This window comes from Microcebus murinus, chromosome 21, assembly GCF_040939455.1.
Source record: "Microcebus murinus isolate Inina chromosome 21, M.murinus_Inina_mat1.0, whole genome shotgun sequence".
In the NCBI taxonomy this organism is placed as follows: domain Eukaryota; kingdom Metazoa; phylum Chordata; class Mammalia; order Primates; family Cheirogaleidae; genus Microcebus; species Microcebus murinus.
In genome coordinates, this window is record NC_134124.1 from 16175041 (window position 1) to 16202241 (window position 27201).

General features: G+C 45.9%; 1 protein-coding gene, 1 non-coding gene and 1 pseudogene across 2 annotated transcripts in view; 1 reads left to right on the plus strand and 2 right to left on the minus strand.

Moving 5' to 3' along the window:
* Positions 1–1396: 1396 nt before the first annotated feature.
* The window catches only part of PDE6A (phosphodiesterase 6A), a 61238-nt gene continuing 35433 nt past the window's right edge, over positions 1397–27201 (minus strand). Inside the window, exons 11-22 of the mRNA XM_075996214.1 lie at positions 26151–26216; positions 25826–25972; positions 24758–24865; positions 21954–22063; positions 20293–20380; positions 19995–20095; positions 19344–19451; positions 8226–8289; positions 7855–7929; positions 6134–6217; positions 4216–4363; positions 1397–3098 (exon numbers count right to left, since the gene is read on the minus strand). Of these exons, the coding sequence (XP_075852329.1) occupies positions 3025–3098; positions 4216–4363; positions 6134–6217; positions 7855–7929; positions 8226–8289; positions 19344–19451; positions 19995–20095; positions 20293–20380; positions 21954–22063; positions 24758–24865; positions 25826–25972; positions 26151–26216 (1173 nt within the window). The 3' untranslated portion in view covers positions 1397–3024. The remainder of the gene's footprint in view (positions 3099–4215; positions 4364–6133; positions 6218–7854; positions 7930–8225; positions 8290–19343; positions 19452–19994; positions 20096–20292; positions 20381–21953; positions 22064–24757; positions 24866–25825; positions 25973–26150; positions 26217–27201) is intronic.
* Positions 6553–6700, plus strand: LOC142863392 (uncharacterized; annotated as a pseudogene).
* Positions 8849–8916, minus strand: LOC142863437 (small nucleolar RNA SNORD56). Its single transcript, XR_012914203.1, has one exon. It is a non-coding gene; the product is annotated as a small nucleolar RNA SNORD56 (small nucleolar RNA).

Here is a 27201-nt window from a genome sequence, read left to right on the forward strand (position 1 = left end):
GGACTAGTAACAGTGTCTACTGGGTTGTGAGGATGAAATTGGATCAAGCACAGAACCGAGCACACAGTAAGCGCTTAAGCAGCATTAGCTGTGATCCTCATCGTGCACGGTCTCATTTGGTGCGTGCCATAGCCCTCTGAGAGAGGCGTGGCAAGGATTCCAACTGTCCTTTGACAGATTGGGAAGGCTAGGAAGCAAAACAGAAGGAGCCCGCCGAGGGGACTCAGCAGTGCAACGACAGAGCCGGGACCAGCAGCATCAATGCCTGTATGTTCCTGGGTGACACTTCTGCTCACCACCAAGCCACATAACCATCATACGTGATATGCTCAGGACATGCCTCTGCTTAAAAGGCTGATGCTCTCAGAGTGTCCCATGCAGCAGGGCGGTAATTCTAGCTGGGGAGTTAAAAGCTTCGCGTCCCAGCCCCAGCGTCCCGTGAACATCGTGACCTGCAAATGTGAGCAGGGCCTGTGTGTCCGGAGCCCAGATGGATCTGCCGAGGGAGCCACAGGGATGTGTGTGCCCCCCCCCCCCACACGTGCACTGCGTTCTCTGGGACCCTGGCCATCTCCTGGAGGGAAGCCAGGGAACTGTGCTATGACTTTGGCCCAGCCCTGCCCCCTCACTGGCCTTCAATTTCCTCGTTTATCTAAAAAGGGACATTAGTGTAGATCAGTGGTTTATAGTTTGGGGAAATCACAGGGCTCCCTCTCCTCAAAGCAGCTGCTTTAACATATTAGCTTCTGTATAACATTCAGTTTGGGAGGAAGAAAAGTTCTAGAGCTGATGTTCCTTTATGGGAGAACAGGGCACAGAGGGATGCCTTATACGCTGCCACAAAGAAACGGATAAATCCGGAATGTGAGACAGCTATTGCTGTTTTCTGCAACAAGTCACTTGCAAAGTAAAAAAGGAAGGACCACCGCTGTAGAGTAAGAGACTTAGAAACAGCAACTAAAGGCCGGGCGCGGTGGCTCACGCCTGTAATCCTAGCACTCTGGGAGGCCGAGGTGGGTGGATTGCTCGAGGTCAGGAGTTCGAAACCAGCCTGAGCAAGAGCGAGACCCGTCTCTACTATAAATAGAAAGAAATTAATTGGCCAACTAATACATATAGAAAAAAAAAATTAGCCGGGCATGGTGGTGCATGCCTGTAGTCCAGCTACTCGGGAGGCTGAGGCAGTAGGATTGCTTGAGCCCAGGAGTTTGAGGTTGCTGTGAGCTAGGCTGATGCCACGGCACTCACTCTAGCCTGGGCAACAAAGCGAGACTCTGTCTCAAAAAAAAAAAAAAAAAGAAACAGCAACTAACTGTGTGAGGCGGTGGTGTGTTAATTAGCTTGCTTGTAGTAATCATTTCACAATGTATATGTATATCAAAACGTCATGTTGTACACCTTAAATATATACAGTTTTTATTTGTCAATTATACCTCAATAAAATTGGAGGTTGGGCTAAAAACAATAGAGAATGGGGGAAAATTGAGTTTCGGTGGGTGCAGCAGAAATTTACTGCAAACTTTTAAGCACGTTGTTGTCATTTTCAACTTTTGGTTTATTTGTGCTGTTTTCAACATCAGTTACTATGGTGTGAATACTAATCAGGCCGATGGCACTCTGCCAGGCATTGCAGACTCACCAGAGCATACTTAGATCTGATTTTAAAGAAGTTCTGTTTTTAAACTAACAGAACATATGTTAATTGAAACAGAAGGCCTGAAGTTGAGAATAATTTGCCTTAATTTATATTCCCTGAAATCAGTGGGAATAAAAAGTATATCTTTGGCTCCCCATGGGAAAAAAGTATACCTTTTTCCTAAAAACAAATAAAAGGAAACAAATAACAACTAAATTCAATGTGTGAAACTTGTTTGAATCAGATTCAAGCAAAGCAACTATTAGAGACGTTCTTGTAACAATGAGGGAAAGTGGATTAAGGGCTGGCATCTGAAGTTGGGTTCTGCAGAAAGCAGACTCTAAAATGACTTAGTCTGCAGGATGCTTAGTGCCCTGGGACCAATGCCTGGGGAAGGGGCAAGGGAAGGAAGGAAGTAGGGGTGGGCAGAGGGAGGAATTGAGCTGTGACGTGAGCCAGCAACAGACTTGGGGACCCCACAAGGAGTCCTGGAGCTAGAATAGCCCTGAGAGTTGTCCCATGTCTGGCCAAGATGGCCAGGCCTTTCCACCTGGCATGGACCAGTCACTGGCTGTAGGCTGCCCTGGGAAAGGTAAGGTGTGTCCCTGCGGCTGCAGTAATCCCTGCAGGGGCTGACACTGAAGGCTGTCTGCCAACCGCACTCACAGCTAGTGGTGCCCCGAGTCCTTTACTGAAGTGGGGGTCTGTGTCGCTCATCACGGCATCCACCACAACCGGGTGGTAGGTGTGCATCTATTGCATCTGATAATGATGTGCTTACATTAGAAAATGCCTCCAATAATATGCTGAAATAAAAACCGGCAAATGAGAAAAAAAAAAAAAAGAAAATGCCTCCAGTGCTGGGATAAGCATTAAAAAGAAAGAAAGAAAAATATGCCCTTATTTCTTTAAAGATACGCAATGGAGGAATGAAGTGATATGTATGGAATTTGCCTTTGAATGCTTCAGCTAAGAAAAAAATTGAAAAAGAAACAAAAAGGACAGATGAAGTACATGTGGCAAAATCTTACCACCAGAATCTGGGTGAAAGGTATATGGGGATTCTCTACTTTTGAGAATAAAAATGCCTTATAAAGCATGAAAGTATAAGAAGAAAAATGGTCCCAAGCAAGCAGGTGAACCTGGCATTAATTAAATGTTTAACAAATGTCTATGAAAAGCTGGGATATCGGTTTTAGCTCAATGAATAGTTCTCAAGGCTGAAAGAATGTTCAAAAGCTACTAGATAAGTTGTAAGCTAAATTCTCTATCTGCTTTCAAATCCTGTAGCTCTTTTACTTCTCAGGAAGGAGGGTGGTTCTTCATTGTCTTGGGTCATCTCCTCCCATGAAAGGGTGGAGCCATCTGGCCGCACGACCCCGATCAGGCTACTGGATGCAGCAGGACTTGGAGGCAGGCGCACCCCCTGGGTTGGGGTTCCCTCCAGGCTGATTTCCTGCGCCTGCAATCAGACAGGAAAGAAAACACACCAGGTGACAGGAGGCTGCAGAGGGCTTCCCCTTTGGCCTAGTTTGGACCAACAGTTGCAAACTCAAAGGCCTTTGAGGGCCAACAGATAACCAACCGCACGTGCAGACCAGGCACAGGAGAATGGCGGCATTTCTCTCTTCCAAGGAAAAATAGCAGCACGAGGATGAGGACAAATGAGAACCTGCACTTGGCACCAATGTCTGGGAGACACAGGGAGCCTGTAAGTTGGTGGCCCTACATTTGCAGCAGCTCATTTAAATTTTTGTGTTTATTCATTTATTTATTTTTGCCTTTCTCCACATGTTCTAATGTTTTTTAATGTTTTGTTTTGTTTTGTTGCAGCTACCCGTTTAGAATCACCCCACAGTGCCCAGAGCAGAGCAGAGCGGAGGCCCTGACAGTGTCCCTGGGTAAGAACCATGTGTGTAGACCACGGTGGTCAGGGTAGGGCAGGGGCTAGAAGCTGTGTCCCATGAGGAAACAGCACACAACCAGTAAAAGAAATGACTTGAAGGAGGAGCAGTACTGTCAGTAGGGAAGAGTTCAAACAAACAAAGTCCACCGGATTCCTGAAGGCAGAACCATGGCCACCAGTTGGGAACTTCGACAAGGAGAACAATTTGAGTTCAAGGGACACCTTTCCTAATAGTGGTACCTGAATGAGGATGCCAAGCAAGGTAGTGAGCCCTCTGTCACTGGTAGTATGCAAGCAAAAAGCTCATGATGGTATAGACAGGATTCAAACATCAGACAGAACCCTGAAAATACAGGCTCTAAAATTCCTTTCAACCACTAGTTCTAGGTTTTATCCTTTGCACCAGGGTGGGGACATATGCCCACAGTGTTAGAATGAGAGTCTGCACTATGTTGGTTGGGGGAGCACTTGCGGGAAGGCCTGGAGCACCCCATCTTGAGAACCAGGCTCTGCCACTACTGACTGTGTGACTTGGCCACGATACTTCACCCCTCCAGCCTCAGTGCCCTCATGCACAGACGGGGACAGTAATCGGTCAGCGGGAGGCCTCCAGGAGTCCAGGCCCAGACACACAGCGGTGGGGGGCGGTCGGGATTCCCTGCCTTCCACGAACCTGGCTTGTTCGCCTGCTGTTTCTGCTTCTCCTCCTCCAGCGCCTTCACCTTGGCTTCGTAGTCGTCAGCAAGCGCCTTCCACTCCTTGCGGTTGTTGGTGATCCCGTCCAGCATGGGGGTGATCTCCGGGTGGAAGCGGGAGAATTCCTGGAAGAGAGAGAGAGTGCGCCTCTGGCACAGGGGCCGTGCCCGGTGTCTGGGCCCCGGGGGGAGGCACAGCTGGAAATGTCACTGGGATGAGCTACCTGGGCGGGTAGCAGAGGGGTAGCAGGCGGGTAGAGGCTGATGCTGCAGGGTCTCCGGTCTACATGGTGCTGTCCCTCTCCTGCTTAAAACCCTCCTGCTGCACCCTGTGTCCTTCAGGGTGAAGTGCAAACCCCTCCACGAGGTTTCGAGCCCCTCCACGACCTGGTGCCCTCCAGCCCTTCACCAGGTTGAAACCCCCAGGCTTTCCAAATCTCTCAGTTCCCAGAGCTATCCTCCCTCGTGGCCTCTTTGCTGCAACTCTCTACCCGCCCCTCTCCTTCCTGCAGCCTTGCACTTACAGGTCACTTCCTCAGGGAAGCCTCCTCGGACCCTAGGTAAACAGAGTCCCTACCGACTGGAAGCTCCCAGGGCCCTCCACCACATCGTGCTCCCTTGCAGTGACTCCCCCTGCCTGTCTCCCCCAGAGGCTGAGAACCTGGAGAGGGCGGGGACATCGGCTGCCTCCTTCACTGGGCTTGTCCCCGGGCAGATTACTCAGTAAGCATTTGCTGAGTGAGGTTGGTATGTTGAGAAGATGATTCTTAAGGGCTGCCTGTGAGCGCAGCACAATACGGTTTATGAAGCAGTTTATCTCTTCTGATGCTCAAATTCCTGTGAGCTGGGAAAACAAGAGCCATCGCTCCTACATTTTAGGTGAGGACATTGAGATGATGCAGATTGATGGGGTAGATCTGCCCCAGGTAAGGACAGCAAGTCCAAGGCTGACTGCACAGGTCCAGCCAGAGCCGACTGTGCTCGGAGGTGCCTGGGATCGGGTCCGAGCTCTGCCACAAGCTGTGTGACTTTGGGGGCGTGGGAGGGGGGTCACTAGCAGATCTCACCTTCAGCAGTGAGATAGGACAGTAACAATGCCTCCCCCACAGGCTTGCTGTGATAACCAGCCAAGTAAAGCACTTACTTAGTTCAGTCTCCCTCATTTAGTGACATTAGTGATGAAAGTGGATGCTTTCAGCTACTCTGCCCTGTTGGCCAGGGGACCCCAGCTAGTCCGAGTTATATCGGAGATGCTCTTGTCCCCCTCTGGAGCACCTGCACTTCCGGCCGCAGGGCTGCAGCACGAACAGCAGAAGGAGCACTGCACTAGGGGTCCCAGCTCTAGTCCTGCCTCGTGGCTGAGTCTGGTGACAATGGCCCTGTCATTGGCCTTCTCATCTCTGACTCTTGTGTTCTCATGTGAAACATGGCCAAAATAAAAATTAAAAATGAGAGGTGGGTGGTGGCACAGATGACATGAATTTGGGAGCAATGGGTATCTCAGGAGGGAGACTTTAACTTTGAACAATAGCTCAGAGAGAAATTCCAGACTGTCTGTTCACAATTACTTTGGCCTGTCACATTTCCATCAGCTGGGGAAGTTAGGAAGGCACGTGTCTGCTATGTTTCCCCTTCCCCTGCCTGACATCCTGCGTAGTCATTTGTCCCACAACTATGTGTTGAGCAACTAGGATGTTCCAAGCTCCAGGTTCCAGCCTGGGCTACAGTCACATAAGACCCATAGAGACCCCTGGTTCTCAGGACCCCTGGAGACGAGAAGCGCTTTGTGAAGTATCACCCACAACCACCTGCTCGGGTTTATTATCTCTGATGTTGTTTGGGAATCCCAGGTTTATCAAAGACATTTTGTTGGGGCTGAGGAAACCAAAGGCCTACCTTGTAGACGAAGGTGCAAACAAAGTCAATGAAGCCGACCTGAAGCTTAGGGAGTTCATCCGCCTTGTTCCTGTCCATCATGGGCTGGCGTGAGGGAGAAAGAGTTAACCACACTGCATGGTAAGAGTGATCCCCTTACCTATGCAGCATTCCTGCTTAAAAAAATCAAACTGCAGACTCATCAAGTTTCCAGATCTGAAAGAGCAGTTTGCAGGAAACGTGGGGAATAGAGGAACATGCTAACTAACATCTCCCCGCCCAATCAACCAAATCCAGAATGTGGGAAGCTACACAACAAAAGACCCATTGTCTTCAATGAATAAATAGCATACAAAAAAAAAAAAAAAGGCCAGGGGGTAGGTGGGTAGGGGGACCTACTATTTATCAAAAGAAGCTTAAGAGACATAACACCCAGAGGCATCGCTCCTTGGCCTTTTGGCTAAGATCAAGGGTATTAGTCTAGTACCTGTGATCAGTTTGATATGGGATATTTGGAGCAGGGAGATGGAATAGGAGCTCTCTCCATCCACTCCAGCATTGACCTGCTATTGCAGCAGGGCACCACCTGCCAGAGGATTAAAAAAAAAAAAAAAAAAAAAAACAAACAGAGGCAGCATATTCCTTGATTGGATACTGATTCGAACCCATCAACTGAACTCTTTTTCTCAATCAGGGAAAATGAACAGTGACCGGGGATTAGATGATACTGAGATATTATTACTAATTATGGTGAGCGTGATAAAACTATTGCGTTTGTGTGTATGTTTTTGTCCGCACTAAGCTCTTATCTCACAGAGACACATACTAAAGTATTTATGGAAGAAATGACAATGTCTGGGATTTACTTTAAAGTACTCCAGCCAAAAGAAAAAAAAAATGCATTGACAGAATAGATAAAACAAGCATGGCAGACTGCTGCTAATTGCTGGCTGCAGCAGATGGGCACCTTGAGTTCCCTAACTATTCTCTCTGCATTTTAAAATGTTAAAAAGAAAGAGAACTAACTACATATCCCACAGGCCCTGACTGTTCCAGTTCACAACAGGACCTCCGGCTCCCAGTGTTCCACGCTCCCTCGGCTCCTGCCTACGCCTGCCATGGGCCCCCATCCTTAGCACACTCCCTTGAGCCTGTCCCTGTGTCAATGGTTTGTCCCCAAAATGTCTCACTCTTTCACTCATCCTCTCCAAAGCCACCTCTCCTTCCCAGCTCTGCCCTCAGCGCCTTCTGGAAACCTTCCAGCTGCTCTCCCCATCCCCGTGGGGAGCCTCCTGGGGGTCCCAGACAAATTAACTTTTGACATTGATGGTCGTGCAGAGTGGCGAGCAAGTTCTTCCCTTCCTCGCTCTGTGCTGTCGGGACAGGAGCAGGGGAGCTGGATGCCCGTACTGTTAGAGCTGAAAGGGCAAGCTAAGTTTCAGCATCCTCTTGTCAAGCTCTACTGAGCAAGCTCAGGACACATTTCTCAAACTTTAAGAGGGCTTTCTAGAACACGCATTGCTGGGTGCACCCCCAGAACTGCAGGTGGGGTAGGTCTAGGGTGGGGCCCATGAAGTTGCATCTCTAACATGTTCTCAAGTAATGAAGTTGTGCTCCAGGGCCCACACTTTGAGAACCACTGCATCGAGAAAGGTCATCTCTATGGTAAAGTCGTATCTCTAGGTCAGGATGAGATCACACATCTATCTCTGACATCAGGCCAAAGTCCCCTCTCTACTCACAATGGGATTCTGTTGCAGCACCGTGCGCTCCAGGTCACCTTGTTCCCAGAATTCGGCAGCAACCAGCAGAGCTACCTGAAACAGACAGACCCTCATGTACACATGCGAAGTCAAAGCCCCAGCCCAATCCCTTACCCCTGCTCCCACCCCACTTGCATTTCCAACTCAGCACAAAAGGTAAACCCACCCTGCCCCCCACCCCCACTTTGTGGTCATCATTGGAGAGACCCTAAAGTGAGTCTCATGTCATGGCAGAGGAGGATGGAGCAGAGATGAGCTGGCTCTGGCGCTGGACTGAGAGAGTCCAAGCCTCATTACCTGCTGCCACCAGCACTGGAGTTCCCTCGTCCCAGGTCAGGAGGAGTCCCTACCTTGCTCTGCACCTCCCAGGGCTTGGTGATGGCCGAGAGATCACAGGCAGTCATCATCATGGCCCTGTGCACAGAATGCCTCCGTCAGTCCAGGGCCATTTAAGACTGCTAGCACCAGTCAATTCCAGCTCTCTCTCCTGTCTCCACCCCTGCTAGCAGGCGACTTCACCCCATAGTGAGGAAAGGGCTCACTCTCCCATTGCATGGGGGTCGGGCTTTGAAGTCAGACAGAAAGTTAAATCCTACCTCTGCCAATGATCAGAGGTTTGACCTTGGGCAACTAAGCCAACCTCGGTAAGCCTCCCTTTCCCTGTCTATAATGATAATGGAACTTTCCTCCTGGAGTAGGTGTAAGGTTAAATGAGATGATGTGTATAGAAATCTTAGTATAGGACCTGGGCATAGTTCATACACAATAAACCTATGTGGGGTTTTTCTTATGTACCTAGACCTGTACAAACACCAGTTTCACTTAAATCTCATCACATCTTCAGAGCCCCTTCTCTCTTGTCTAGTGTAGAGCAATGTTCTCAACCTTTTTCTCATTATTGCCCCTTGCCCCGACTACCAAAGAGCCTTTTTTAGACATTTTTTTCATAATTGCCCCCACCATGAACCTTTTCTCACTCAGACCCAAAGTAGCAACATGTGCTAGGCGAACTGCTGTTGAGAAATATCGCCACCATTGTCACCCAGCATGAACTCTTAATACCACAGATGTGCTATCTATCTGTTTGAAGAGCCTCCTACCATTGTATTGATAATATCTAAGATGTTTTGCTCTCCTCTCCCAAGAACCACTTATTGCTCCGTCTGGCGGAGGCAGGATACCTGTCTTCTATCAGTCAGTCAGCTTTTCTGATTTAGGAGTTTCATTAATACCGATGGATTTCTTTCCCTTCTGGGCAGTTTCCTCACCTGGCAGAGATGCTCACAAAAAACATTTAAAAATGAAAAAAAGAAAATGCATGGTGCAGAGAGAACTGAGAGCCAGTTGTAGCAAGGATGCCTTGTGTTAGGAAGTAGTGGAAGTCCTGAATCACATCAGGGTCAAAAAATAAAATAAAATAAAAAATAAAATAAAATTTATAGAAATAAAAGTAAAAGAAAAAGGAAGTAGTGGAAGGATGTGGGGGGAAAAAAGGACTCCAAGATAAGGTAAGACAGGTGTTATTACACAGGTGGGTACAATATAAAGCAGAAAGTGAGCAAAGAAAGAGACAAAGATTTGGAGCACAAGGAGGGAGCAAGGGTGGGGGGTTTGAGAAGGCATTTCGGAGCAGGTAATCCAGGTAAATCCAGGGTCAGCTGGTGTGGGCCCTAAACTCCATGCTGGGGAGTGTAGACTGTATCCAGTAAGCAGTGGGGTGCGGCTGAAGGTTAAGGGCGCAGGGATGACCCTGCAACACCTGCAGGGTGGGGCAGGATGGAGAGCGCAGATGGAAGGAGGTGCTGCAGTGGTTCAGCAGGTGGGCGGGAGGGCCCGGCCTGGCTGCAGCAGCAGGTGGACTCAGACCCACAGCAGGGGCTTGGGAGAGGAAGTAGACAGAGACACCGGGACTCTGAAAACTGACTGCTTGGATGATTTCACAATGAATCAGCTGTATGGGGTATATTTTATGAAAGTCTGGTCTGGGAGGCTGTTAAGAGTTGCTCATAAAATACGAACAAGTTTAAATAAAATCTTTAATTACATAAACTCTCAAAAATTCATATCATTCTCCCCCTCTATTTACCTACCACCTCGTAAAGGAATAATTCTCTTTAATTCTATCAATTCCACTAACGACTTAATATGAGGTAGAGACAGGAGACTATATATTGGAGATGAAGATTGCTTGCTAAATAAGACCACAAAATTACACTTGTACCCCACAAATTCATACAAATAAAAAAAGGAGCTATCTTAAACCAAAGATTCATATAATTATTTAAGCATATAAGCTTGCAGAAATGCGTACATTCCCTAGAGACAACTTTTTGCTTTGTGATAACCTCAGAATGTGTGTCCGATGCTTAATGTTCAGCGGTGTGCACTGTTCAGCTTATTGGCAGGTGGATTCATGCTCAGCTGTGCACACTAGTGTCACTGGCCACCTGACGCCCGGCAGTGTCCACATTCTAAGTCCACAGGTGTGGCTGCAGGAGAGCACTGGGTGTTTACTTTCCTTGGCTGGTGTTTCGTGAGAAACAACCTGTAAAGGTTGGGGAAACACACCTGCTGTTTATAGACAGAGCTTTGGTGTGTGCATGGGATGAGGAGAGGACGTGCCTAAAGATGAGGCCTTCCTTGCGGTCGCTTCAGCACCGCCTCATCATGCACAGCGGGGCCCCGGATGCTATGCTAGGCGTGGTGGATCCAGAGTCACGCAAGGAACACAGAGCAAAAACAAACTGTCATCACAATATGCTAAATGGGATGGCAAAAACAAGTACAAGGTGCAAAAAAAAAAGAAAAACAAATCCCAAGGTGAGAGCAACTAGCCCAGCCCAGGCCACCTAAGAGGGGACAGTGGAGGGCCTTGAAGAGTGCATAGGAGGTCTCTGTTGTGGACAAAATCTGTCTCCCTCAAATTTATATGTTGAAGCCCTAAGCCCCAGTGTGATGATATCAGGAGGCAGGGCCTTTGGGAGGTCATTAGGTTTAGATGAGGTCAAAGGGCAGAGCTGGCATGATGGGGTAGTGCCCTTATAAGAAGAGGAAGAGACACAGAGCTCTCTCTCCGCCTTGGGAAGACATGGGGGCAAGGTGGCCATCCGCCAGGCAGGAAGAGGCTGGGTCCGCATGGCTCCCCGCTCGCTTTGCACGTTGATCCTGCACTTGCATGTAAACAAGCAACTTCTCTGAAGGAGAGGAGTTCCATTCTTGGAGGTAAGATAGCAAGAAAAACTGACCAAGGTCTGGAAGGTCAGGGAGGGCTTCCCTGGGGAAGTGTCCCTGGAGCGGACAACTCAAGGTAAATTAACAGTAAAGGCCGGGTGGGGTGGCTCACGCCTGTAATCCTAGCACTCTGGGAGGCCGAGGCTGGCAGATTGCTCGAGGTCAGGAGTTCGAAACCAGCCTGAGCAAGAGCAAGACCCTGTCTGTACTATAAACAGAAAGAAATTAATTGGCCAACTAAAAATATATAGAAAAAAATTAGCGGGGCATGGTGGTGCGTGCCTGTAGTCCTAGCTACTCGGGAGGCTGAGGCAGGAGAATCGCCTGAGCCCAGGAGTTTGAGGTTGGTGTGAGCTAAGCTGACGCCACGGCACTCTAGCCCCGGAGACAGAGTGAGACTCTGTCTCATGAAAAAAAAAAAAAAACAGTCAAGGAGGGAGCGGGGGAACACATTCCAGGCAGAGAGGACATCTAGGCACAGGCCCCGTGGAAGGAAGGTGGGAGGAGCTTGGGGAGCAGGAGGAAAGGTGGGCAAGTGGAGCTCAGAGAGGAGCAGAGCAGCCCACACAGAGCCCAGGCACCACTGCGAGGGACAGTCTTCACACTGGGAGCAATGGGAAAGGCCACTGAAGAGAGAGAACAGAAGGGCGACACAGATTTCACAAAGATCCCTGTGGCTTTGGCATGGAGGGGACACATGCCCATGCAGGAAGCTAGTTAGGAAGGCACTGAAGGATCCCATGGGAGATGGAGGAGGCAACAAAGAGAAGTGTCCAGATAGACATGGCATTTAAGAAGTCATCTCAGCAGGACTTGGGGACAGAATAGACATGTAAAGTGAGGAAGAGGGAGGAGTCAGGGTGGAAGAGAGATAAGGACACGTGGTTATAAAGCAGAAGGGAGCAAGAGTGAGCCATGAAGATCTTGCATGCTCAGCAGTCTGAGCCTTCTGCTCTCAGCAGACAAGTCACCAAGATAAGGGGATGGAGTTTGATAGGAGAATAGTATAAAATTCCATGCAGGGGGCTGGTAAAGGTGGCTCACACCTGTAATCCCAGCTATTTGGGGGGTCTGAGGCAGGAGTATCCCTTGAGGCCAGGAGTTCCAGACCAGCCTAGGCAACATAACAAGACCCAACCTCTACAAAAAATTTAAAAATTAGCTGGGTGTGGTAGTGGTGCACCTGTAGTCCTGGCTACTCAGGAAGCTATGTTGGGAGGATCACTTGAGCCCAGGAGTTCGAGGTTGCAGTGAGCTATAATCCAGCCACTGTATTCCAGCCTGGGTGACAGAGCAAGACTTTGTCTAAATAATAATAATAATAATTCCATGCCAGGCTTTGGATCAGACAGAACTGAATGAGATCTTCCATCTGCTCCATCTTCCATCTTACTTGCTGTGTCTAGGGCAGGTGACTTAATGTCTTTGAGCCCTAGTCTGTTCATTTGTAAAATGAGATAATTATATTATGTTGGAGCCTATGAAATTCTAATTTTGTGGGTCAAAAACCATCGAAATTCAACAGCTTCATATGGCTCTGTGTAACATATCCTTCCTAAGAGTTATAGTGCCGATCACATAAGATGATTTTGTAAGTGCGCTCATTGCCCTCCTCTTCAATCCTCCCCTGCTCATTCAAGGTCGCCATGGTCCGTCCCCAAGGCAAATGTCTCTTCCTGAACTCAGCTGTGAGGCTCAGTGGCATTTCTTCCTGACCCCTGGTCGACTTTCAGAGGAAGGCATTCCAGCCATCCTCTTACTCAGCCTTTTCAGAGAACACTGACTCAGACCGGCTCTGGAATGACACCTGCCTAGAGGGTGTGGCAGGGGCCCCTGCTGGGGAAGAACTTGGAGGAGCCTGAGAGAGCCCTAGGTGTGCAGGTGACGGCTGACATGGCTGAGTGCCCGTCCCTACCATCCACGAATGCCTGTATGACACTAGCCAAGTCACTTTGTCTCTGGGCCCCACTTTACTCATTTGTAAAACACTAGCGCAGAAGTCAGCAAACTCTTTCAGTAAAGGACGGGACAGTAAATATTTGAGATTTTGCAGACCACACGGTCTCTGTTGCACAATGCAGCTCTGACACTGTGACTCAGCCGTAGATAAGCATAGAATCAATAAGAAGGTCAACGTATCCATTCAGCAGAGCAATAAGAGCCCGTGATAGTTTTCAGGGCCGTGAAAATATTTTAATTTTAATTTCTTTCAAGATCAGAAGAGGCCGGGCGCGGTGGCTCACGCCTGTAATCCTAGCACTTTGGGAGGCCGAGGAGGGAGGATCACTTGAGTTCAGGAGTTTGAGACCAGCCTGAGCAAGAGCGAGACCTGGTCTCTATTAAAAATAGAAAAAATTAGCCAGGCATGGCAGTGCACACCTGTAGCCCCAGCTGCTTGGGAGGCTGAGGCAGAAGGATTGCTTGAACCCGGGAGTTTGAGGTTGCTGTGAGCTAGGCTGAGGCGACAGAGTGAGACTATGACTCAAAACAAACAAACAAACAAACAACATGATCAGAAAAAAGAAGGAACACCATAATAATGAATATATATCCACTGTAAAGGCATGGGTTAAAAAAAATAAATAAATAAATAAAAATAATGAATATATGATAATGAATTCAGTCTGGATTAGATTTGTCTTTATACTAACACAATCATGAGTTATAACTTTTAGTTTCAGGGCTTTTTTTTGTTTTGTTTTGTTTTGTTTTGTTTTTGTTTTGGAGGAAGGGGTCACAAAGGCAAAAGTACCTAGGGCACCTGAAAGTCAGAATGTGGTCCTCTGTAAAAGAATAAGATTTTCTTTGTGGACACTGAAATTTGAATTTCTTATAATTTTTATTTGTCATGAAATCTTTTTCTTCTTTTGATTTTTTTTTCCCAACCATTTAACACTGGAATAGCCGATCTTAGCTCGCAAGCTATGTAAAAACAGGCGGCGGGCCGCACGCCCCAGCACTGGAAGATCTCTGCGCCCTTCCACCCCTTGGTTTGGCCAGACCGCCAAGAGTGAAATGTGGAACGAAGCAGAGACCTCTAGGCTTTGATGGAGAACAGGAAGTCACACTCTCACTCCAGAGTCACTGCTAGCCTCTCGGCCCTACAGTACACACACTGAAGTATCGCGACACGAGAAACAGCTACGTAGGAATCTAGCAAAAGCCAGTTGACTTTGGACGTGTCAAGGGGTCTGCTCAGACCACAGGAAGCCCACGGACATAAATAAGCCCTCCAAGATAATCAAAGCACGGGAAAGGAGTGTTGGGTTTTTCCTTACAACAACCAATCCTGACACCAATTCGTTTCAACTCTAACGCTGAATGCCCAGATTTAGCATCAGACCCCACAGGTTCAACCATTCGGTCCCGCAAGACAGCCTCGCTTCAGAGGCCAGCCACAGGTGTCGGGTCCCTGGGATATTTATCCTTCTGTCTGACTTGGCTGCAAAGTCAGGGGTTCCCCCACTTTCGGCTCAATAATTTGCTCGGGCAGCTAAAAAAAAACTCAGGGAAACACTTTACTTACATTGATCAGTGTATTACTAAAGATACAACTCAAAAACAGCCCAATGGGGCCAGGCGTAGGTGGCTCACGCCTGTAATCCTAGCACTCTGGGAGGCCGAGGCGGGAGGATCGCTCAAGGTCAGGAGTTCGAAACCAGCCTGAGCAAGAGTGAGACCCCATCTCTACTAAAAATAGAAAGAAATTAATTGGCCAACTAAAAATATATAGAAAAAAAATTAGCCGGGCATGGTAGCACATGCCTGTAGTTCCAGCTACTTGGGAGGCTGAGGCAGGAGGATTGCTTAAGCCCAGGAATTGGAGGTTGCTGTGAGCTAGGCTGACGCCACGGTACTCTAGCCCAAGCAACAAAGTGAGACTCTGTCTCAAGAAAAAAAAAGAAAAAGTAAAGAAAAGAAACAGCCCAATGGAAGAGATGTATAGAAGGCATGGGGCTGGGTGCATGCAGGGGGTGGGTGCGTGTGCCCTCTTCAGACATGCCATGCTCCCAGCACCTCAATGTGGCACCAATCCAGTAGCTCTCTGAACCCTACTGTTTAGAGACTTTTGTGGAGGTTTAATGGAGTCGACATGGCTGATTACATCATTAGGCACTAGTGATTAGCTAGCTCAGTCTCCAGACCCTCGCCCCTCCCTGGAGGTTGGGGTGGGGCTGGAAGTTCCAAGCTTCTAATCAAGCCTTGGTGTTTCTGGTGACCAGCGCCCATCCTGAAGCTGTCTAGTGTCCTGCCAAGAATCATTAGATTAGAACAAAAGACACTCTTATCACTCAGGAAATTCCGAGTGTTTTAGGATCTGTGTCAGGAACTGGAGACAAAGATCAAATACATACGTCTTGTTACAGCAGAGGAAGCACCTAACACCACTACTCACTATGAGCAACACCACACAGCATTCCACATAGCCCAGCCCAGCCCCAGGACAATCCACAAAGTAGGTGCTGCCATTATTCTCGTTGAGCAGATGAGGAAACTGAGGCACAGAGGGAGAAGTAACTTGCTCCAGGTCACACCACCAAGAAACCAGAGAGCCAGGACTTGATCCCAGGCTGTCTGGTAACAAAGCCCCAAGTGTGTAACAGCTACACTCAGGTGTGAAGAAGTTCTCATTAATCTCCTAATCACCTAATCCATGAACCCCAAGATGACTTTATAGCAATTAGCCAGGAGTGATCATTGCCTTTGCCTTCAGGGCACATTTGGCAATGTCTGCAGACATCTGTGATTGTCATAACTGGAGAGGAGGGGCTGCCTGCCGCAGGCATCTAGTGGGTAGAGACCAGGGATGCTTTTAAATACTCTACAATGCTCAGGACAGCTCCCTACCACAAAGTTACCAGCCTCAAATGTCAATAGTGTTAAGATTGAGAAACCCTGCTTTACAAGTTTTCAAACATTTTTCACTGGGGGACTACCTAAAGAATTTTTTTTTTAAACTTATCTGTATTTGTTACAAGTTTTAAGTGGATCGTGACTCAGGCACTGCATTTCTATTCACAAGCCTCACTTTTCAAAATAGTTTTACAACCCATATAAGTAGGGCTTATAATTTTGCTCCTCTAAACAATACTTTTTATTTGGAAAACAAGCCCTGTGTAGAGTTTCAAGTAGCTTTACTTTAAACATACTTATTTCTAGAGGACTAGTAATACCTGCAGTACCTAAAGAACTTTGAAAAGTGCTTATGTTCTTGCACATTGTTTTGTTTTGAGACAGAGTCTTGCTCTGTTACCCTGGCTAGGGTGCCGTGGCATCAGCCAAGCTCATGGCAACCTCAAATGGCATGCACCACTGTGCCCGGCTAATTTTTTCTATATAGATTTTTAGTTGTCCAGTTAATTTATTTCTTTTTTTTTTCTTTTTTTTTTTTTTTTGAGACAGAGTCTCACTTTGTTGCCCAGGCTAGAGTGAGTGCCGTGGCGTCAGCCTGGCTCACAGCAACCTCAATCTCCGGGGCTCAGCGATCCTTCTGCCTCAGCCTCCCGAGTAGCTGGGACTACAGGCATGTGCCACCATGCCCGGCTAATTTTTTTTTTGTATATATATTTAGTTGGTCAATTAATTTCTTTCTATTTTTAGTAGAGACGGGGTCTCGCTCAGGCTGGTTTCGAACTCCTGACCTTGAGCAATCCGCCCGCCTCGGCCTCCCAAAGTGCTAGGATTACAGGCGTGAGCCACCGCGCCCGGCCTATTTCTATTTTTAGTAGAGATGGGGTCTTGCTCTTGCTCAGGCTGGTTTCGAACTCCTGAATTCCTGACCTCGAGAGATCCTCCTGCCTCAGCCCCCAGAGTGCTAGGTTGCACATTGTTTTAATTTTAATTTTTAAATTTTTTTTTTTAGGGATGAGGTCTCCCTATGTTGTTCAGGCTGGTCTCAAACACCTGGGCTCAAGTGATCCTTCTACTTCAGCCTCCCCGAGTAGCTGGGACTACCTTGCACATTTAAGCTGACATGTTAAACTATTGCATCATAAGTTAATGTTTGTAAAGGATCTAATTTATAGCACATTATAAATATTGACTTTTTAAATAAAATTGTTACATCATTTTTTAAATACAAAGAAATCAAAATAGCATAGCAATTTGATACCAAATTGCTAATCAATTAGCCAATCATCCATGGTAAATGGTAAAAACACATGAAACCATCTTTTCTTTCTTTTTTTTTTTTTTAAGGGGAGTTAATACAGTTGTACATCTTTTCTTTAAGAGTCTGGAATTTTACATCTCTCCTTTTTTCTATAAATTGATATTTCCACTTGACTCCCCCAATACAATTTTATCCTAATATTATATGTGTATGTACGTGGGGATATATGTACACATGCATGCATATGTGTGTCTGTGTATTATGTGTATAAATATATACTATATATATGCTAGAAAGTCTTTCACTGATCACACTTTCATAATTTCCTGCAACCAAATATATCCATTAATTAAAATTATAGGCCAGTTGTGGTGGTTCATGTCTGTAATCCCATCATTTTGTGGGGCTGAGGCAGGAGGATCACTTGAGACCAGGAATTCGAGACTAGCCTGAGCAACATAGTGAAACCCTGTTTCTACAAAAAATTTAAAAATTAGCCAGGCATGATGGTGCATCTGTAGTCTGAGCTACTCAGGAGTCTAAGGTGGGAGGATCGCTTGAGCCCAGGTATTGGAGGTTGCAGTGAGCTATGATAACACCACTGCACTGTAGCCCAGAGAACAGAGGGAGACCATTTCTCAAAAAAAAAAAAAAAAGAAAAGAAAAGAAAATTATACAATTAAAATTTTTTTCTTTGACCATAAGCCATTAAATGTTGAAAATTTTCTTTTGGATTCAGTTGTTATTACACAACTAACCAAACCATAAAATACATTACCTATTTTTATAAATAATTATTAAACACTCAAAGTAACTTTTTCTTTGGAAATTCATCTTTTAATGAGATGAGCTGGGATTATTTTTTAAAAATCAGTTAATGAATGAATTGACTATTTCTTATGCTGGACACATAGGATCCAGAATCTCTTTTATGCCCATTTTTCATTTTCATAAATTCAAGTACTTAGAAACCCTGGCAATGGAAATAGTTTTATTACAACACTGTCACTCAATTCTTTGCATTCTCCCAAGTTAACTATTAAAAATCATATCATGTAGAGGGGAGAGAAAAAAGAGAAAGAATTTTAAAAAAAGAAAAAAATACTGTGATCATTTTTCTGCATGATCTATCAGCAGATGATTCAATTATAATAGATTCTCCTTTAGTTTTGTTGAAAGCAAACATTAGAATCATTTACTTCCTCACTTTCTAGGAAGCATGCCCTAGAGATTTAGCCAAGACTTCTAGGGCTATTAATCACATCTCTGATACTTTCTCGGTGGCACTTTGGTTAACCCAAGATACTCAGAATGAGTTAGGTAAATTAAAACATTATTAATTTTAATATATTTTTCTAGTGTTATATTCCTTACTTCTTGCTCAGGCTGGTCTCTATCTCCTGGCCTCAACCAATCCTCCGCCTCTGCCTCCCAAAGTTCTAGGATTACAGGCATGAGCCACCGAGTCTGGCCCCCTCATTATTTAAAAGTTTTGATTCATGTAGAATTTATCTTGTTGTAAGGAGTGAGATTGGGATCTAACTTTGTGGCCACCCTGTTGTCCCAACACATTCATGAATTTACACCTTTCTCCACTGGTATAAAGTCCACTTTTTGGGCTGGGCGCAGTGGCTCATGCCTGTAAATCCTAGCACTCCGGGAGGCTGTGGTGGGAGGATTGCTTGAGGCCAGGAGTTCAAAACCAGCCTGGGCAACTCTGTCTCTAAAAAAAATAGCAAGACTCTGTCTCTAAAAAAAATAAAAATAAAACACTTGAAAGTTATATTTTATGATTGAAATATATATAATATACTTATAATAAATACATATACAATTTATACATATATAAATACATATATATTGTATACAAATAATATACTTTTTGTATACAGAGAACTAAAACAATAGTGTAGTGTTTTATATTTCTAGTGCTAAAATAAAGATGGAACATGTCATAACTTGTACAGTTTAGTTGTGGTATGGCTTCAGTTTTTCATATGTTGGAGACCTCCAAAATGGAAAGTCTGCCGGGGCTTGTCGAGGTCAGCTAAAGCTGTCAGTGCAGCGTCTCACCTCGTGACCCGGGGCTTAAGAGGATCAGGGTTTGATCCCTGTCTCAACTCACATAACGATCTCCTTCCGCGTCTGCTCCAGCATCATGTACTGCGTCCACTCCTGTTCCGTCTCGTACGTCTTAGACTGATCCACGATCTTCTGGAACATTGTCCTCTTCCTACGAAACACACCAGTGCGTGAAAGAGAGCAATGCTTAGTCTTTTTTTTTTTTTTTTTTTTAAGGCTAGTCAAGTAAAGCAGTAGGAGAAGGAACAAAGAAATCTGTATCTGGTTGTGATCCATTAGTTATAAACCCCACTGTACTGGGACCAGCTAAGGGAGCAAGTCTTAGAATAAGGCAACCCCTGGGCTTCTAACGCTGGCTGACTCTGATGGAGTCTTATTGAATCAGCGTAATTCACAAAACAAAATTAAAAAAAAAAAGCCAAGGCCTGAGAGTGAAGACCTACCCGTTCTAACTGAGACTCTGCCACTGATTGGTCTGATCTTATCTTAGCAAATCTTTCGCCCCAAGTATCAGTTTTCCCATCTGTACAGTGGGGTGATAATATCTAACTCACAGGGTTATAGAGAGTCAATGTGTCCATGGCACAAGTGTTGTGCCTGGCACATAGTAAACACTAAGTCAATTGGAACGGTGGTGTTTGTTATTACTATAATCCCTGTCGGATGATTATTATTAAAAGGAAGAAATACCAACTTGAAATACAAGGCGAGGTCGGTGGCTATGATGGCGATGTCCATCATGTGGATGGCATGCTCATGTTGTCGGCGATTGAGGTTTTGAAAGATATTCAGGTTCTAAAGAAAAAAACAGGAGAGAGAGATGGGAGAATGCAGGGTGACAGTAGTCACTTAACTACTACAGCGGCCGCCCAGATGATGGTAGTGGCAGCCCAGGCCAGTGGAACAAATGCTGCGTGGGCACACTCAGGCTACTCGTGAGATGGGGTCTCCGGTCAGGGCCCCGACGCCAGCACAGAGCGCCCTCGTCCTACCTCTTCTCTGAGCAGCGTTTTGCCGAACTCCAGGTGGTGTCTTTCCAAGATGGAGGAGCCATGGAGCTTGGCTAGCGGGTTCTGAGATCTGCATGAGGGAGGGAGGGAGACAGAGAAAACAAATCAGTACGGAATGGACAACAGAAAATTAGGACTGAACATCATGGCTCCTGACTCGCAGGCTTTAGCTTTCTGCACAAGCAATTCTGAGCCACCGTTGAGTCTCGGATTCCCTAGAGAATCTGCTGGACTGTATAGACCCTTATCCCCAGAAAAAGGCACAAGCACACACAATGCCACATGCAATTTTAGGGACATTGGCACTTTGAAGATCATCAATCCCTTGGTCCTCCGTACCTGAGTCTTGAGGGAAGCCATTGAATTCCCCACAAGCAATTTGTTCACTCATTTTTTTTATTTAATAAATATTTGTTGGGCTCTTACTATGTGTCAAGCACCATGTCCAGCACTTAGATTCCCACAATGACACGTAAACACAGTCTGTAGCCTTGGAGCAGCATGGAAGTCTTCTCAGGGAAGACTGAGAAGAGCAGGAATTGTAGTGCTTCCTAATGTCTAGGCCCTGGGCAGAGTCTCAAGTCTCCTCATCTGTAATATGGGAATGACACTAGTCCCTGCTCCGCCCAGCCCACAGGGTGTCATGAGGATTGTAACTTGGCTCCAGTTAGTTCAGTAGGTAGGACAGGGAAGGAGGAGGATGAAAGAGTTTAATGCATTAGTTTCCTATTGCTGCTGTAACAAACTGCCACAAATTTAATGGCTTTAAACAATAAAAACGTATTATCTTACTGCTCTGGAGTTCAGAAGTCTAAAATGGGTCCACACGGCTGCTTTCCTTCTGCAGGCTCTAGGGGAGACTCTGTTCTCTTGCTTTTTCTAGCATCTAGAGGCCACCTGCATTCTCACTTGCAGCCCTTTCCTGCATCCTCAAAGTCAGAAGGGCAGCATCTTCTCTCCTCTGACCTCCTGCCTCCTTCTGATAAGGACCCTTCCCCTACCTGGGGCCCATCCAGATAATCCCTGTATCAAGATCCTTAACAATCACATCTCTCAGGTCTGCAAAGTCTCTTTTATTTGTTTCTTTCATTTCTTTTTTTTTTTTTATTTTTGCTACATTCTTCACATTTGTATATTTCTTTCATTTCTGTTTTTGTTTTGAGACAGGGTCTTGCTCTGTTGCGTCATCATAGCTCACAGCAACCTCAAACTCCTGGGCTCCAGCGATCCTCTTGCCTCAGCCTCCCGAGTAGCTAGGACTGCAAGCACATGCCACCATGCCTGGCTACTTTTTGTATAGACAGGGTCTCACTATGTTGCCCAGGCTAGTCTCAAACTCCTGGCCTCAAATGATCCTCCCGCCTCAGCCTCCTAAAGTGCCAAGGTTACAGGTGTGAGCCACTGTGCCCAGCCCTAACTCCCTATTGAATGCAAGGCAACATATTCTCAGACTCTGGGGTTTGGGATGTGGGTATCTTTGGGAAGTCATGTCTACCACAGGAGTGGACCCAGATCCTAAGGGCAGAAGCAAGTGGGAAGCTGTGGGCAGCGAGACCTCCCCCTCAGCCAGTGAGTCTGTCTGGCAGCCATGCAGAGCTGAGTAATGAATCTCAGTGGCTGGGGAAAGGGAGGGGGTGACTCACTTCATCTGGTAGAGGTTGTTGGTGCCTCTGTGGTCAATGTCATGGCAGAAGGCAGCAGTGACCATGGCCAGGGCCTCCAGGTCCGTGAAGTATCGCTTCAGTTTTCCTGTCTAGAAGGGCAAGCAGAGTCCAAGTCACTCCTTTTCTGTGGGGACTGGAAGGAGGGCTGAAAGGGGGGGGGGTCTGAAGGGAGAGGGCCCAGAGCTTGGAAGTATGGGTCTGATCTGGGTTCCATGCCTGGCTCTGTAGGCTGACCAGAGGTTTGCCCAGGGCTGAGCATTTTTCTGGGATGTGAGACTTCCATTTGACAAATTGTACTATGAGAAAGCACATGCTTCTATAAATTATGATTCACAGACATATTGATCCACAGATTGCTGGTGTGACAGTTCACAATTGCTTGCTTCCTAGTCTTTACTGGAAATTAAGGTCACTGAGGGTTAAGAATTCTAATTAATATGCATAACTAAAATTAGTAAAAATAACAAGGCAAACAATTATACCTGTAAGTATAAAAGGAATGTAAGATGTGATTTTGGTTAAGGAAAAGCTAAAAATATGAGGATGTTTTATTCTGCTAACGGAAGAGAGTAATTTTTGTCCTAAGGTAGAATGACTGGTTGTTTTAAAATGAGAAGAGAAAAAGTATAGAACAAAAACTGAATGGGGCCGGGCGCGGTGGCTCACGCTTGTAATCCTAGCACTCTGGGAGGCCGAGGCGGGCGGATTGCTCAAGGTCAGGAGTTCAAAACCAGCCTGAGCGAGACCCCGTCTCTACTATAAAAATATAAAGAAATTAATTGGCCAACTAATACATATATATATAAAAAAATCAGCCGGGCATGGTGGCTCATGCCTGTAGTCCCAGCGACTCGGGAGGCTGAGGCAGAAGGATTGCTTGAGCCCAGGAGTTTGAGGTTGCTGTGAGCTGGGCCGACGCCACGGCACTCACTCTAGCCTAGGCAAGAAAGCGAGACTCTGTCTCAAATTAAAAAAATAAAAAAATAAAAAAAAACTGAATGGATGAGAAAGTTGTAGAAGGCTTGTGGAAGATGAATCTTGTGAAAGGAATTTTATGTGCAACCCAACTAGCTAGGATTAGAAAACATTTATTTGTAAGTTTTTCTAAAAATTGAGCATTAATATCAAAAGTACACTGATACAAAACTAGAATTTGGTCCTCTCTGCTAAAACAATAAGGTTTTCTTGAAGTATTGGGCTGCTTTTAATAAGAAATTGTGAAAGATGTTTCTTTTCTTTTTAGGCAATTGGCCTAGGAAACAAAGATTCTGTGTTTTACCAAAATAATATTTTGTGCTTCATGTTGTCTTTGTTAAGCTTTTGATCAAGGAGGATCACTTGAGCCCAGGAGTACAAGGTATCAGTGAACTATGATCCAGCCACTGTACTGCACTCCAGCCTAGGCAACAAAGCAAGACCCCATATCTTTAAAAAAAATGTGCCTGATATGGGTATACTGCCACACGTAAGGAAATTTCTCTGGAGAAAGAAACACACCGTACATTTACAGGAGTAGCTAACAGTTGGTTTGCAGGCATCCTGAATGGTGAATGGCAAGCTTTTCTATTCCAAGGTTTTCTAATCTTTATGTTTTTTAAAGTGGATCTCCAGATTACCATGACTCATGTTGCCAGGCTAACTATAGAAATGGATACCTCTTTATATGAGGCCATTTTATAGTGAACCTTAATTACCATGGTGCTCTGAACAAAGACTATGACCAATTGCATTGTTGAACTGTTGACTTATTTCTTTATTGGATCTTTATTGCCTGAACTTTGAATTGTTTGATTTGGGAGTCCTATTAAGGAGTGTAATCCAGCTTTTGGCATTATCCTCCTGAGAGACATCCTAATAATCTCCCCGATGTGTCGTATCCCCTCAGGAATCTCAGATGCTTATATATGCAGCCATCCTCTGTACATCAAATGGTCTGATTATGGTGAAAATGACAAAACCAGGAAGAAAGCATAAAGAATAATCCGATTAATTTGACGTCGTGAATTGTGAATTCTATACTGATACCAAACAAGTCCGTTATGATGGTGATGGAAAGTGGCGTCAGTGTCCAACGTTTTGGTCAATCTCTCAAAATTCAGAGGCTGACCTTAAAAAGGGCAGAATTGTTAAATTAATTTAAATTTGACCTAAAGCTGCTTCCACACATCAACCTGTAGCCTAACTTAATATGTAAAGAAACTGCACCCTGAGAGTGTATTCTTGTAATGAATAATCAAGTCTTGATTATCATATCAGTTGAGCTTTCAGCCAGTCACAGGCTGCTAACTGCTCAGACACGTCCAAATAAGGCAAACATCAAGTTGTAACCAATCGAACTATTTCCATACGTCATTTTCTTTTTCTGTCTGTGAACACTGCCTGCCCACATTGCTGTGGGGAGCTCTCTGAACCTTTAGTGGTTCAGTGTGCTGCCTGGTTCATGAATTGTTTCTTTGTTCAATGAACTCCACCTAAATTTAATTTGTCTAAAGTTTTTCTTTCGACAGATCCAAGAAGAAAATTTGGAAAGAGTTGTGCCGTGGTTACCTCCAAACACCCGGCCTGAGGTTGGGGATAGGTAGCAACTTTCTTTCACTTTTTATTTTATTTGCTTCTCTATTCTTGGAATTCTTTTATTCTAAGCATGTACTACTCTTGCATAATTCTTAAAAGGCAATAAATAGAGGAAGAAGAACAAGCTGTTGCTGCCACGTGAAGTGTCTCTAAGAGGTTGTCCTGTGTGGCACAGCCCCACCCCTCCTGCCCCGCCAGCCCCGCCGTACCACCAGCAAGGAGTACATGGTCTGCCCCACGTTGAAGCCGTGCCGCCAGTTATGGTAGGTGATCTTGCGGTAGCCCTTGCTCAGGGAGTACATGAACCGCACCAGGGCCTGTGAACACACGCACGTCAGTGAGGCAGCAGCACACACTCAGCCAGGTGCCCCGGGCCCTCCCTCCTGGGGCCTGAGGTCCTCCAGCCCTGTCATTGGACCAGAAGGTAGGAACTAGCAATAGATGCAATAATGCAGTGAAAGTGTTTTGCAAACCGCTAACTACTAAGAGCATGGCTGTTGTTAGAAAATAAAGATGTGAGTCATTCTACTGATTGTGCTCCATCAGTGATTCCAAACTGTGCCCCAGAGAGCTAGTGTCCTGGGACAAACTAATGGGGGCTTTATAGGGAGGAAAACAAAACGGTTCTTTAATCCAGTGGTTCTCAGACTTGAGTGTCCATAAAATCACTTGGAGGGCTTGTTAAAACACCAAGTTTCTGATTCTTTAGAGTTGGGAGTGTGCGTGTGTGTATGTGTGTGTGAGAGAGAAAGGAAATTTGCATTTCTGATAAGTTCTCAGGTGATGCCGATGTGGTCTGGGGCAGCACTTTGAGAACCACTGCTTTACTCCAACAAGTCTGGAGAATTCTGTGCTCCATATACCACCACCCCCCTCCCCACAGACACCTCTGCCCATCCCTCATTCCCCTAGATTCACAGTGCACCTCAGTAAAGAATCCGGAAGGGAAAGAGCCCCGTTTCAATGAGTTTAGCCCACACTTCCTGCCCTTGTTTGACTCTGGGACCTGTTTTTGCGGCACATCTATTCACGGCCTTCAGAGCTTAATGCCTCGGAACACACTGCAAGAAGCCAGTGCATCCAAAACGTCACACTTCGAAGGAACAGTGTCTCTTTTCTGATGAATGACTCATCTGTGCAACATGACTAATGCTTTAAATCCTAAACACTGGGGGTGCACTCTTTTTAAGGTGCTTTATAGATTGCATTTTTTAAAAAAAGAACAATAAAGAAAGAGAAAGAAAAAAGGAAACCAAAGATGTTTGTTTTGACCTCACCTCTTGCGGAATGTGAAATTTATCCACCACTCTGAGGTCATAATACATCTGTATTCCACACTTCACCAGCTGTAGCTCTGTTAGGGGCAAGTCGCTGAAGTGGAATTTGTTAATTTCAAATTTCTCTGTGTCTGGCAGCTCTGCTTGCTGTATAAGGAAGAGAGTCAAGTGATCAGGGAACATGAAGTGTTCTGGGCCTCCCAGCCCTGTCCCTATCCCGGGTGTGCTGGGAGGATCAGAGCAGAGTGGTGGGGAACATGCTTTGCAAAGCCACGCCCACACGCCCCGCACTTGTCAGGGCCACTGTTGCTCCAGTTCAGCTCACCAGGATTTCAGCCAGCTCCTCTTCCTCACATTCCCATGGCTCCTTCCCATACACCTCTCTGGTTTTCTGCCAGGGCCCAAAATAGCAGAGGGGAAAAAAAAGGTTACTACATTTAAGGCCTAAACATGCCTCCGCTTTTCCATTCCCATTTTTCTCCTTCCTCCAAAGTCCTAGCAACAGAACCACCAACTCAGAGACGTGGCCCTTTAACACTCATCGATGTGCAAAGTCAAAGTCATGGGCTTTGGGGTGTGGTGGCTCATGTGGGTAATCCCAGCAATTTGGGAGGCCAAGGTGAGAGGATTGCTTGAGGCCAGGAATTCAAGACTGGGAAACCCTGGGAGACCTCTTCTTCTCCACCAAAAAACACCCAACCAAGAAGCCAACAAACAACCAGCCAAACAAAAACATACCAGGTGTGGAGACAGGGGCCATTTTAGTCCCAGCTACTTGGGAGGCTGAGGTGGGGGGATCCCTTGAACTCATGAGTTGGAGGTTACAGCGAGCTATGATTGTGCCACTGCACTCTAGCCTGGGCAACAGAGCAAGACTCTGTCTCAAAAACCAAAAACAAAGTCATGGACCTTGGAGCCATAGAGCCCTGCATCCAAATTTGAGCTCTGCCATTGACTAGCAGTATTATTTAATGTCTTTAATCCTCAATTTTCTTATCTGTAAACTAGGGATAATAACTAGGGATAAGTACTTACCTGAGGAATTAAAATTCTATTGTGCGAAGTTATTTTTAAACAACATATGTACAACTAAATTAAATAATGTATGTAACGCACTTAGCATGGTGCTTGGGACATAATAAACACTAAAATAAAATCATGTTGTTGATAGTTATGTTGTTGTTATTACAGACTGGGAGTGAGGAGGCATTGGCCAGGGTCCTGGTTCTTCCTCTCATTTACTGTGTGACTTGAGGCAAGGTTCTGCCCTCTCTGGGCCTATTTTCCCATGTGCCAGAGGGGGAGGAACCCAGACCCAGTTACCTCTTTCCGATTTTTTTGGCTTAGAGCAAAATCCATTCGCTTTGAACTGGTTC